This window comes from Lipophrys pholis (assembly GCF_963383615.2).
Source record: "Lipophrys pholis genome assembly, chromosome: 22".
Lineage (NCBI taxonomy): Eukaryota > Metazoa > Chordata > Actinopteri > Blenniiformes > Blenniidae > Lipophrys > Lipophrys pholis.
In genome coordinates this window covers 11792981-11805764 of record NC_137644.1, presented here as the reverse complement: position 1 = coordinate 11805764, position 12784 = coordinate 11792981, and the positions used below count along the sequence as shown (strand labels likewise).

At 42.9% G+C, this 12784-nt stretch overlaps 3 protein-coding genes across 3 annotated transcripts; 2 read left to right on the top strand and 1 right to left on the bottom strand.

Annotated features, from left to right (window-relative positions):
- The first annotated feature begins 27 nt into the window (after window positions 1-27).
- LOC308126973 (phenylserine dehydratase-like) lies at window positions 28-2962 on the top strand. Its single transcript, XM_080491692.1, has 7 exons — window positions 28-90; window positions 232-409; window positions 479-660; window positions 1474-1604; window positions 1690-1838; window positions 1962-2051; window positions 2288-2962. Exons 2-7 carry the CDS (start codon window positions 232-234, stop codon window positions 2527-2529), a joined length of 972 nt encoding a protein of 323 aa, XP_080347818.1. The 5' UTR covers window positions 28-90; the 3' UTR covers window positions 2530-2962.
- On the bottom strand, window positions 2797-4810 carry tprkb (Tp53rk binding protein). Its single transcript, XM_080491693.1, has 4 exons — window positions 4597-4810; window positions 3942-4064; window positions 3653-3829; window positions 2797-3560 (listed from the first exon to the last, which is right to left on the bottom strand). The coding sequence occupies exons 1-4, from the start codon at window positions 4735-4737 to the stop codon at window positions 3474-3476; spliced, it is 528 nt and encodes a 175-aa protein (XP_080347819.1). The 5' UTR covers window positions 4738-4810; the 3' UTR covers window positions 2797-3473.
- Window positions 4811-5029: 219 nt separating this feature from the next.
- alg10 (ALG10 alpha-1,2-mannosyltransferase) lies at window positions 5030-8326 on the top strand. Its single transcript, XM_080492422.1, has 3 exons — window positions 5030-5394; window positions 6162-6359; window positions 6451-8326. The coding sequence occupies exons 1-3, from the start codon at window positions 5230-5232 to the stop codon at window positions 7510-7512; spliced, it is 1425 nt and encodes a 474-aa protein (XP_080348548.1). The 5' UTR covers window positions 5030-5229; the 3' UTR covers window positions 7513-8326.
- Window positions 8327-12784: the final 4458 nt, after the last annotated feature.

Genomic DNA, 12784 nt, shown 5'->3' with positions numbered 1-12784 from the left:
CGGAAGCGGAACTAATGTTCTGTGCGGACCGGGGAACTCATTAAGCTAGAACACAGTGACCAACACGGAGTGGCACAACAAATAAATAAGGTCAGTAAAAAGTGCTTAATACAATGAATGAAGACTTAAGGCTTCCAAAATGTAGTTATTGTGCACATTTTAATTTTATTAAGAGGTGCATGTTTCTGTTTGGTGATCAATGCAGATTCCCTCCTGATATTTCTGTTTCAGATGGCTGAGATATCAGCAGACTCCGTCACCCTGGATCTGCTGATGGAAGCCAGGGAGACAGTGAGGAGCAGCCCCCTGGAGGTCATCAACACTCCCATGATCCCCTGGTGTCAGACCACTCTGCCTCTCCCTATGAACTGCAACATCCACATCAAACTGGAAAACCTGCAGAGAACCGGTATTCAGCGGCACAACACTGATTCCTTGCAGTTTGACACTGATCTGATGACATGTTTTCCCATCGCAGGGTCTTTTAAGATCAGAGGCGTGGCCAATCAGTTTGCCAGGAAGCCCCGGGGTGGCCACTTCGTCACCATGTCTGCGGGGAATTACGGGAAGTCCTTCGCTTACGCCTCTAAACACTACGGGTCAAAGGGAAAGGTGGTGATGCCTGAAACGGCACCAGAGTCCAGATCCGTCCTCATACAGGTCCGAGCTTGTCCGCCACCAGTGCTATTCTACTCTGTTATTACCAGCTTACTAACTAATCATACTTATTCCTTTCACCACATTTACCCATCCAACTTCGAAGAAGGTGCTCAAGAAAGATGATGGAGGTCAAAGGTCATGCACTCGGGGTGTCTGCTGTTGGATTTGAACTTGTGAACTTCCATTCTGCTTCTCCAGCCTCTAGGCCACCACTGCCCCAGTATATGCTCGTGTATTTGTCCGTTCAAATAACTTGTGTCAAACAAAAATAAGCTATGCTTGCACACATATATTTAAGCCATGAAGAATATTGTTTGACTGCCTTTTGATTGTCAGTGGATCTTTGTCAGGTCAAACTGATTAAAGTTAGAAGTAATCCTCGGCTCTCCGTTAATGTGGGCCCGCAAAACACTGACCCACTTCTTCGCCTCATCAGTTTAAAGAAAAACCCGCTGCTCAGACTTTGTAAACGCCGTGAGCCAAAAAAGATTCCAGCAATGAAAAACTGTTTATTGGTGAAGTGAATATTGTAGGACGCCCATCAGGCTATTATGCCATGAACTGTGGCGTTCACCAGGGAGCAATGGCCCCTTACAGTTTTTTATGGTCTATGTGTTACCATGAGGAAAGCAAAACTTTGAGAGATTAATTGATCGAACAAGTGATCTTTGAATACATGGTACAAGTAAAAAAAATATTGTTTAAATCAGGTCACAAGATTGCCTTTTATGCATTTCTGTCTTCCACACACATGCCCCCGACTCAGCGTTAAATCGAGTTTTATAAAGTAGACCACGCCACCTTTGTTTTCAGAGTTTCGGAGTTGAGGTGGAGCGAGTTCCTACTTCCCGTCTGATGAGCGTGGTGAACCGTTGCGTTCAGGAGGACAACATGACCTTCCTGCATTCCTACGACGACCTGGATTTAATCGCAGGACACGCCAGGTTTGCCCGCCGCCCATTTCTACAACCGGACGTCTTTGTTGTCTTGTTACAATCCGTGTGTGACGCAGCGACTGTTCAATTGCAGTCTGGGTTTGGAGGTTCTGGAGGTGACTCCTGAGCCCGACGTGGTGGTGGTGTGCTGCGGTGGAGGCGGGCTGCTGGCCGGAGTGGCTGCGGCCATCAAACTGTCGGGTTGTGACGAAACCCGGATCTACGGCGTGGAGCCGGAAGGAGGTCAAATAAATCGGCAACAGCCGGCGTCAAAGAGCATTTAGTTTCTCCTTGTCCCCATTGGTGCTCAGTGTCCTCTACGAATTCTGCCCAGACTCTCAACTAGTTGTTTGTGTTTCAATCCAGCCTGCACGATGTACAAGAGCTTCGTGGAGAAGAAGCCGGTGGGGATGGACACAAAGAGCATCGCCTCAGGTCTCGCGCCACCTTTTGCAGGTACAACATTGGTCTTTGTTTCTCTCCTTCATTTCAGGTTTTGATTTGTTTGTTGAGAGGCTGCGAACCGCTTGAAAAGGTTTATTAGAATTTTCGTGAACATGTGCAAATCGAATGTTTAACAACCTCCAAGCCTTAGAGAAGCACTGTCTCACATTATCCCCCCCCCAAAAAGTTATTCATAAAGTCGATTAACACATTTTAATAACCTTTGCTCTCTTTCCTCTGCCTCCCAGGCCGTCTGCCTTATGAGCTTTGCCGACGCCACGTGGAGGAGATCGTCCTGGTCAGTGACGAGCAGATAACGGCGGCCGTCTCCGCCCTCTACGGATCCGGGTTGGTGGTGGAGCCCTCGGGCTGCGCCGCCTTCGCCGCCATCGTTAACAACAAGATCCCAGACATGGAGGCGAAGAACATCGTGTGCATCCTCAGTGGAGGGAACATCGGAAAAGACGAGCTCGCCAACTTCCCAGACTGAGAAGAGTCGCACCATCATAATGTGACTCGTCACGACCCTGAGCCAAAACGACTTTCCATTATCCCCGTGGACATTTTAAATCCTGTAATGGAATTCACTGCGATAAAAATGGACTGAGGTCTTTAAATGTGATGGATCATGAGAGTAGTTCATCTATGAACTCCACTGTAAAGTCTCACTAATTTTTCTATTAACAAAACTCTCTTTATAACCATTTAAACTGCCTTGAATTGAGCCATGAAATCAAGTGAATGTTATTTTATTCACTGTACGCTAATTATGTTTATTAATAAACAAATAGTTCATGATGAGTATGTGAAGGGGAATAACATGAAACGGTAATTAACCTACTGTTTACACAGTGACACCACTTGTGTGTTCATGAGTAACTGAAGTGGTGAAAATATGACTTTTTCATTGAAAAACTTTTTTCAATAAAAAAAAAAAAAATCTTGATTTCGATTTTCAACTTTTTTTGAAGTGCATGAGATTTTTTTATGCTTTTTTTTATTTTTTTTAAACCTCCAAATGTGTTTTTTCTTCAGTGGCCCTAATACGCTTTCGTAGGAAAAAAATACATTTAAATGCTGTTAAAAAAAAAAAAAAAGCCAATTTCCCAAGAGGAAAGTGGGATGCTAATATAAGGTCACTCAGCAGAAATACATCTGTACAATCTTCCTAACTTCTATTACGCATGTTTCACTGTCTATTCTAGAAGAAGTGGATAAAAGTAGCAAAAGACAAATTTCAGACTTATTTAAAAAAAAAGAAAATATTTATTTTGTTTGGAAAGAATGAGCTTTGTGCATTAATTGATCCAGAGCTGACAATGGTTGAAGTTTCTACTGAGTGATGAGAGTATTTACGTGCATAGGGTGGATTTAATCTTAAAAACAAAAGAAAAACCCTCAACGCCGGATAACAAATAAACAAATTCCGGCAAGTTACAAGACATCTTTGATAGCCATCCTGCATATTACTGCGTCAAGGAGGGTCCCACATTTCTCCTCCGCAGGAGTGACTTTGTACAGCTGCAGAGACAAAAAGAGAAAGTTACATTCACAAAGATCAGACCAGTTTTTTATTGCACGAGACACACAAAAGCAAAGCAGAATCATGAAACCTTTTTGATCCTTGCGGTGTCTGACAACGAGGAAACATCCTCCACTGGAACCTGCCGCCCCTCCACCTTGGACGTGATGTCTGACAGGAGCTGCAAATCGTCTTCGCCGTGCACCACAACGACCATGACAGAGTCGTCTCCAACAGAGATCCCGAATCGTTTAAAGGCCTCGGAGATCTGGAACAAGTGACGACATTTACCACATGAAGAGCAATACTGCAGTTTCAGCTGAAGTGAGCGACTGCGATTGCACACATGGGTCATGATCAATGTCGTTATTCTTGCTTACATTATTAGTAGGTGAGAGGTTGAAGATGATCTCTGAGTTCAGTGACCTTGTCTTCATCTTTCCAATGGTCTGTAAGTGAACGGCTTTATTGGCAGCTACCAGCACTTGAAAAGGACTCAACAGCTGTGAATGAAAACAAAGCATGACAGCAAACAAAGTGAATGAAGAAATTACGCGTTAGTGGGTTTGTGCATTGGTACAAATCACAGGGTAGTCAAAAAAAAACAAAAAAAAAACACTTGCCTATGTAAGACTGAAAGAATAAGCAAACAAAACGACTCGATTTTTCTTGGCGAAGAAAACAACTCAGAATATTTAGTGTAATACAAACATTCAATGTAAGATCAGTCCAAAACTAGAGTCCACCAAACAACTGGCAAGAAACAATTAAACCAGTCTCAGACTCAAACCGAATCAAACAGAAACCAGTCCAAAATATTCTAATCTACTCACGAATTAGTAATAAATGCATCTTAACCATAAAACAAACAGTTAAATATGTTAGGAAATAATATTTCAGTAATAATATTTCTTCAGTCATATTTCAAACTGAACACAGACTAATGATGTTGTTTTCAGTTTTAGCCAACCTACACACTATTCAAAACAAAGTTTTGTTGTTAAGTTAAAGTCATAATAAGAGGAACAGGCTCACCATCGTGGGGTTGATGAGTGCACCGTCTATTTTCCCCTCCATCGCGCTTTGTCGCAGCCCTGCCGCATTTCTGACCTCTTTGAACAGTAATTGAGTAACTCTTTTTCCGGGGAAAAGCTCTAACTCCTGCGTGAAATGCATTTTTTTTTGACAAAATGTGACGAAAACTACCTCCAGCAATCCCGATTCAGCGCGCACGCCGCGGGAACCATAACAAGGTAACACCGCTTGAGAAGAAACTTCCTACTCACAGAAAAACATAAATGAACAAAATTACACATGTTTGGTTGTAATATATTTTCAGAAAAAATTTAAAAAGTATTATTAATTACTAATGCACAGTACTCATTCCACATATGTATTGTGTGAACGTATTTGTAAAGGGTAGGAACCACCGGCTGGTACGAATTTCCACATCGGGCGTATTTTAAGTGCGGACCGCTACCTGTCAAAACAGAACTCTTGTTTATCTTCAGGAGATACGCTTATGGCGGATTCGCTCACAAATTGACGCTGTTTTCGTTCGTTTTTAGTTTTTTTTAATAGGTGTATCTACTAGCAATGCGTCGTGCACGCCTGTGCAGCCGCTAGCCACTGACCGGATTCACCTCACGTCGTGTTTTTAATTCAAACATGGAGAAATTGGAGGGCTACATCTTCACTGCTCTCTGCAGCACAAACTTCTTGATCTCCTGCCTGCTGTTCTCCAGAGTTACCCGGGAGCAGAGGGAGCCCTACATGGACGAGCTTTTCCACGTCCCGCAGGCTCAGAAATACTGCCAAGGACGATTCAACGAGGTAATGTGGAGGCATTGGAGCGGCGGCCCTGCAAGTTGAGTCCATGATTGTTAGGCGGATTAAGGTTAGCTAAGAGTTAAGAGCAATGGTTCTGTTTGAACAGATTCAGCTTTTAATCTCCACGTCGGACATATAGAGTGGAATTAGTTGGAGTATTTGTACTTTTCACGTAGAGCAGAGCCACTGTTTGGAGTAAAAATGGAGCTTAAAGGATCAAAGTGGAGTGTAAAGCCTCTTCAATCCTGATAAAACCTTAACGATTACACGATTGGCACATTTAAAGTCATGTCACATTTTAATCTTGTTTTCCTATAGTCCAGATATATGTACAAATCATATCTATACACATTATCTGCATTATGTCTTAAGAAAAAGTACATAATCACATTGATTTGTCCTGGTTTTCAGCATGAATTAGCCCTGAGCTATGATTTCATATGATATTCAAGTATGAATATTTAAAAAGAGCATTGTCAAAATCGTATTTTTTGTCTATAAAGCTTTGAATACTCTCAGGTCTAAGTACATTGCTTTCAACAGAGCTACTGTCCAGGGGGTATCCATGCCTTTGCCCGAAAAAGAAAATGGGTGTGGAAGTGGGATTGGGGGGAAAAAAAAACCCTCCTAAAAATAGAGATGTAGAGACTGGCCTCAATCTCTGTTCCTCAAGATCCTGTTCTCTCCTGTCTCCCACATTCTACTCCACCAGTTTCTTTTTTCTCGACGCAAATGTGAAAATGAAACAATTTGTCCTTTTCTTTGTGCAGTGGGATCCGATGATCACCACTCTCCCAGGCCTTTACCTCATCTCTGTGGGAGTCATAAAGCCTGTGGTGTGGCTCGCCGACCTGACAGGCAGTGTGGTTTGTTCCACTGCCATGCTGCGCTTCATCAACCTGCTCTTCAACTGCGGAAATCTTTACTTGTTGTACCTGCTGATCTGCAAGCTGCACATCAGAGAGAAGGTAAGACGATATGATGAAGAAAGCAATGAGAGTGAGCGGACTTCTTGTTTTGTTTCTTCCTTTCTCTAAAATCACCTCGCTTTCCCTCCAGACACGAACAAGCTCACGTAGAGTCCTGTCGGCGCTGTCCTTGTCCACCTTCCCAGTACTCTACTTTTTCAACTTCCTTTACTACACTGATGCCGGATCTACTTTTTTCATCCTCTTCACCTACCTGATGACGCTCCACGGCTGCCACAAGGCCTCGGCGTTCCTCGGCGTCTGCTCTGTGCTCTTCCGCCAGACCAACATCATCTGGGTGGCCTTCTGCGCCGGCACACTGGTGGCCGCCAGGATGGACGAGGCCTGGAGGACGGAGCACACGAAAAAGAAGGATGAGAAGTCTCCGCCATCCCAGGTCCCTCTTTCAGTCAGCGGGGTGAAGAAAGTCGTGCTTTTCAGTCTGGAGTTCCTGACCTCACCCTGTCACGTGAAGGCGGTGCTGCTGGTGGCCTGGCCGTACGCGCTGGTTGGCGTCGGTTTCCTGGCGTTTGTGATGTTAAACAACGGGATAGTGGTGGGCGACAGGACGAGCCACGAGGCCTGCCTCAACATCCCTCAGCTCTTCTATTTCTTCTCCTTCTCTCTCTTCTTCTCCCTCCCGGTCTCGCTGTGCTACCACCGCGCCCTGCGTTTCCTGCAGGCACTGAAAAAGAAGCCCCTGTTCTTCTTCTTCCTCACCGCCGTCTCTGTGCTCCTGGTGTGGAAGTTCACGTACGTCCACAAGTACCTGCTGGCCGACAACCGCCACTTCCCCTTCTACGTTTGGAAGAGGCTGTTCCAGAGGCACGAGCTGGTGCGCTTCCTCCTCGTGCCCGCGTACATTTTCGCAGGATGGAACTTTGTGGATTCCTTCAAGTCGCGCTCGCTCTTCTGGAGTCTGGCCTTCCTGGCGTGCCTCCTGTGCGCCACAGTGCCCCAGAAGCTTCTGGAGTTTCGATACTTCATCGTCCCGTACCTGATGTACCGCCTGCACATGCCCCTGCCCTCTCTCCCCAGACTCGGTGCGGAGTTCATTCTGTACACGGCGGTGAACGCAGCGACCATTTACATCTTCATCACAAAGACTTTCCACTGGCCAAACAACACAGCCACACAGAGGTTCATGTGGTGAACGAAAAAAAAAAAAAAAAAAAAAAGAGGCAAGGAAAACTCTGTCGTATCAAAGTTATGCCTCAAATGAAAGCAGAGCCCTCCTCGTACCTCCGTATCGGAAAAAAATGGCACATAATTTCATCATTTTTTTGCAGTGTGACGTTAAAAACATCAGACGAAGTGACACAGAGATGTGAAATGACAATATTTCTCATTTGAAAAAGTCTTAATATGTACAAACAGGTCATATTTGGATTCAAATGACAAAAATATTGTGTAATGAAATGTTGACTTACATGGCTTAATTGTTGATAATGCTGTGAGGATCTTATTGGAAACTATGAAGAGGAGCATTTTCTGAATAAAGGATCTTCTGTGTCGACATTTTTTTTTGTCTTAAACTTTTAACATTTTGGGTGACGCATCTTCTCATGGCAATTTTTGAATATGGGCTGTACATGTAATTCCAGAGACCAAAAAATTTAATCAGCAGACATCTTGTATAGTTAACTTTTTTGTAAAACATGAGAGTTTTTGTTTTTGCCAGCGGAGGACAGCATTTCAAAACAACTTTATAATGACGAGACTGTTTGAAGATGTTTTCTATTTGTAACTTTTTACTTTGACCAAGCCATAACAATCCACTAGAGATGACTGAAATTTTTTTGCCATTTATTGTTGATGTAAATGTTTAAAGAAAGAAAAAAAAAAACTGTGATCAAGCTTATTTTTGTACTTTTTGTGGTGTAATTGTAACTGGTGATGCTTTCCTGGTTTGTGTGTTCTTCTGTTGGCTGGATTTGTGTTATTTCAATCCTATCAAGGCGCATACGTTTGAATAAGAAGGTCCATCCAAAACACAGCAAAATCAGTTTCTGTGGGTTTGTGACTTGAAATGATAAATTTCATACAAAACGGTCGATTTCAGTTTCTAGATTTTCTTGAAATCCATTTATTTTTCTGACTTTCTCCGACTCTTTTACTTTGGCCGGTTGTGGCGCTCGTGCGCCGATAGAACTTTGGAATAAAATGTTGTGCTTTAAGCTTTTCGTGGTGTATATTATTACCAAAAATGGTCACAAAAGTCAACAAAGACGGACAAAGAAAGACTGTGTGGGTGTGTCAAACATACTTACCCCGAGGGTGAAAACTGGCCCGACAGAAGGTTCAATCCACTCCACGGGGTGATTTTTTCAAAGAGTAAAATTCCCAAAACAAAAAGGTGAAATCCTAATTTAAAAAACACAAAACAAACGGGATGGTAAAGCTTTAGTATCTGTCACACCATTTTATTACAGAAAATGTTTTTTTATTTTATTTTTTTTAAAGGATGTGTTTAATTATTCTGTAATTGGGGCGTAGCGATGTATTTTAAGATTTAAACCTGCGCTTTATAGTAATGAACCACTCAACTGCAGATCTGTGATCAGCCACAGTCCATCACTAGGAGGAGCTACAACACCAAACCACACATTCCTGTGAACGCAGTGTATCTCCACATGAAATCAACCAGTCAAGTCAGTTTGAAAGTCATTTCTCGGTATGGAGGTATGGAGTCCCTGAGGTTGTCTAAAGTGAACGAGTGGGGGAGGAGAAAGAGGAGGAGTACGACGTGATCATCAAATCACTCCCAACACTGACAAATGTTGATCTTTCAAATTGAATGAAATTACAGGTGGACAAAAGCTGGAAGATGAGATACACAACCACACAATGAGCGGAACTGACACTATGCCCTGCATAACGATGACAATGAAACCTATTGACGGGGCTTTGGCCGAGAGCAGCGCAGTTTGTTATTATTTAGGCAGCGAAAGCTCAATCGATGGAAAAAAAAAAAAATGAAAACAAGAGTCTCCTTCGAGGCTGTTAGACTATTTCTAGATTCTAATTACATCCGTCGGTGTGGGGCCAGCTCACAGGAGAGACTTTAATAAAGTCAAACTGGGATGATTATACAAATGTTGATTGCACTGCTCAGCCTTTCTCAGCCTGCTCAAACCAGATCTGCTGTATCTGTGCTGTTTGCTTTAGAGTGGAACAATCATGATAGAAATCCCCCCCCCCCCCCCCCTCCCACATGCTTCATTTCTCAATTTTAGCTTTTGATGAAACCGAGTCCCCCTTTCCTCACTCACCTGCAGTAATCACATTACATATCATAAACAGCTGTTGAGAGTGTTCAGGAGTGTTTTCACATATAAAAACTCTCAGAAACCCACCTTTACACACGTATAGAATGAAGGTTTACATATACACCATGTCGATGGTGTATATGTGTTTCAAAAAGACCCTTTATTTAAAATCATGACGGGGGCAAACATTGCATGGACCCTGAAAACAACCACCATCCTACCAACATATGCCAGACAACATTGCAGCACAACTGGAAATACGCAGCACAATATACACATTGCTAATGTAACGACAGCCTTCCTCAGGCCCGAGTGAATTACAGAGAAGTGGAGTCAGGATGCTCAGACGTCATCCAGTTCAACAAGGTCTGCTTCAGTTGCCACGGGATTCAATTCAATTCAATTCAATTTTATTTGTAAAGCGCTAAATCACATCAACAAACATCTCAAAGCGCTCTTACAATGATAGAGTACAACAGGACCCAACTAAACCCTTCCAAAGCAAGCAGGTGTAACAAGCAACAGTGGCCAGGAAAAACTCCCTCGCATGGAGAGAAGTTCAAGAACTCCCTCTTCAGGAAGAAACCGTGGGGCGGACCCTAGACTCTGGAAGGACGGCCATCCGCCTTGACCGGTTGGGGGGAGAAGTACATGGGATAGGACAGGGAGAGAGAGGAATAGAAGAGGGAGAGAGAGAGTGGCAGACAGGCCAGATAAGTACAAATACTAAGAAAAGTCTATGATGAGCGTTGGTCTGATGATGAGCCAATCTCAGTCTGGAGTTTAAGGGCCGTGCCGTTGCGGTGGGGTCCCGGTGCTGTGGTGGGGTTGGGTAGTAGGACCGTCGTAACTCCACTCTGTGAGTCTTGGGTCTGATCCCCTGGATCCTGCTCTCCTCCTGTCAGGGATAAAAAAGACTGCGGCAGTGTCTGGTGGCTCCAGTAATGTTGTTACACAGAGAGAAAGAAAGAAAGACAAGAAACAGAACCTCCAAATGTAGAGTTCCTCCCTTTAACGGGAGAGAAAAAATCCCCTCAGCAGTCTAGGCCTATAGCAGCTCAACTTAGTGGTCCTATTTTATTCCTATTTTATTCCTAAGGATAAGCTTTATCAAATAGGAATGTTTTTAGTCTACTCTTAAATAAACTAATGGTGTCGGCCTTTCGGACCGAGGCTGGTAGTTGATTCCAGAGTAAAGGAGCCATATGGCTGAAACTCCTGCCTCCTGTTTTACTTTTATGGACTTTAGGGATTACCAACAGTCCTGCATCCTCAGAGCGAAGGGCTCGTGGAGGGTGATAAACTTCTAGAAGTTTCTCCATATAGGACGGAGCCTGGTGATGAAGAGTTTTATATGTGATCAGAAGGATCTTGAATTCTATTCTAGATTTAATTGGAAGCCAGTGTAAGGATGCTAAGACTGGGGAGATGTGCTCTCTTCTTCCAGTTCTGGTTAGTAAACGTGCAGCAGCGTTCTGCACTAGCTGTAAGGTCCTAACAGAGGAGTTTGGACATCCTGACATTAGGGAGTTACAATAATCTAATCTTGAAGTCACAAAGGCATGAATAATTTTTTCTGCATCTTTGAAGGACAAGAAGTTTCTAATTTTTGCAATATTCCTTAGATGGAAGAAGGCTGTCCTGGAGACATGTTTAACATGGGAAATAAAGGACAGATCCTGATCAAAAATAACACCCAGGTTCCTAATATCACTGTTAGAGGTTAAGGTAATATTATCTAACCTAATCAGACTGTCTGAAAAGTAATCCCTGAGCTTTTTAGGACCTAGGATTAGAACCTCAGTCTTGGATATGTTGAGCATTAAGAAGTTGATAGACATCCAGGACTTAACGTCCCTGAGGCAGGACTCTAGTTTAACAAGTTGGTCGGCCTGATTGGCTTTAATTGATAAATATAGCTGAGTATCATCTGCATAACAATGAAAGTTAATGCTGTGTTTCCTAATTATATTTCCGAGTGGCAACATATAGAGATTAAACAATATCGGTCCGAGGACGGAGCCTTGTGGTACTCCACACCGGACCCGTTCATGCATTGAAGATTTGTTATTTACATGAACAAATTGAAACCGGTCAGATAAATATGATTTAAACCAGTTTAAGGCTAAGTTTTTAATGCCGACGGCATCTTCTAATCTCCTTAAAAGTATATTATGATCGACAGTATCAAATGCGGCACTAAGGTCCAGAAGAACTAAAACCGATAGAAGACCTCTATCTGAGGCCCCTAGAAGGTCATTAGTAACTTTTAGCAGTGCAGTCTCTGTACTGTGGTTCATTCTGAAGCCGGACTGAAGGTCCTCTAACAGATTATTCTCGTGCAGATAATCATTGAGTTGTTTAGCGACTACTTTCTCCAGAACCTTTGACAGGAAAGGAAGGTTGGAGATGGGCCTGTAGTTTGAGAGAAGGCTTGTGTCTAAGTTTGGCTTCTTAATGAGAGGTTTAATAACTGCTAGTTTAAAGGATTGGGGCACATAGCCTATTGATAGAGACTGGTTAATAATTGCGAGTATAGAATTATTAATTAGTGGCAGTGCCTCTTTCAGAATTCTAGTAGGAATTGGGTCCAACAGGCTAGTAGTTGGTTTAGCAGAAGAAATAAGGGAATTTAGTTCGACTAGTTGTATTTGCTGAAAGCATTCCAGATGACTGTTAGGTTTAACCAGTTCCTCTGTTATGGGGCTAACGGACGGTAGGGTTTGATGGATGTTATCCCTAAGCGTTGTAATTTTATTTTGAAAGAACTTCATGAAGTCCTCACTACATATATTGTTAGGAATGGTGGGCTCAACACTATTTTGGTTCTTGGTCAGTTTGGCTACAGTACTGAAAAGAAACCGAGGGTTGTTTTTGTTTTCCTCTATTAAGGATGAGTAGTAATTAGTTCTACTTCTACTCAGAGCTTTCTTATAAGTTTTGAAGCTATCCTTCCAGGCTATATAATCTAGGTCTGTTTTTGTTGAACGCCAAGTTCTTTCTAATCTACGGGAGCGTTGTTTAAGCTCGCGGGTTGATGAGTTAAACCATGGGGAGGACTTTTCCTGTTTTTTCATTTTCATTTTTTGAGGAGCTATGTCGTCTAGCGTTGTTTTTAGCATATCTGTCAGACTGTTTGTTAGGTATTCAATGTCT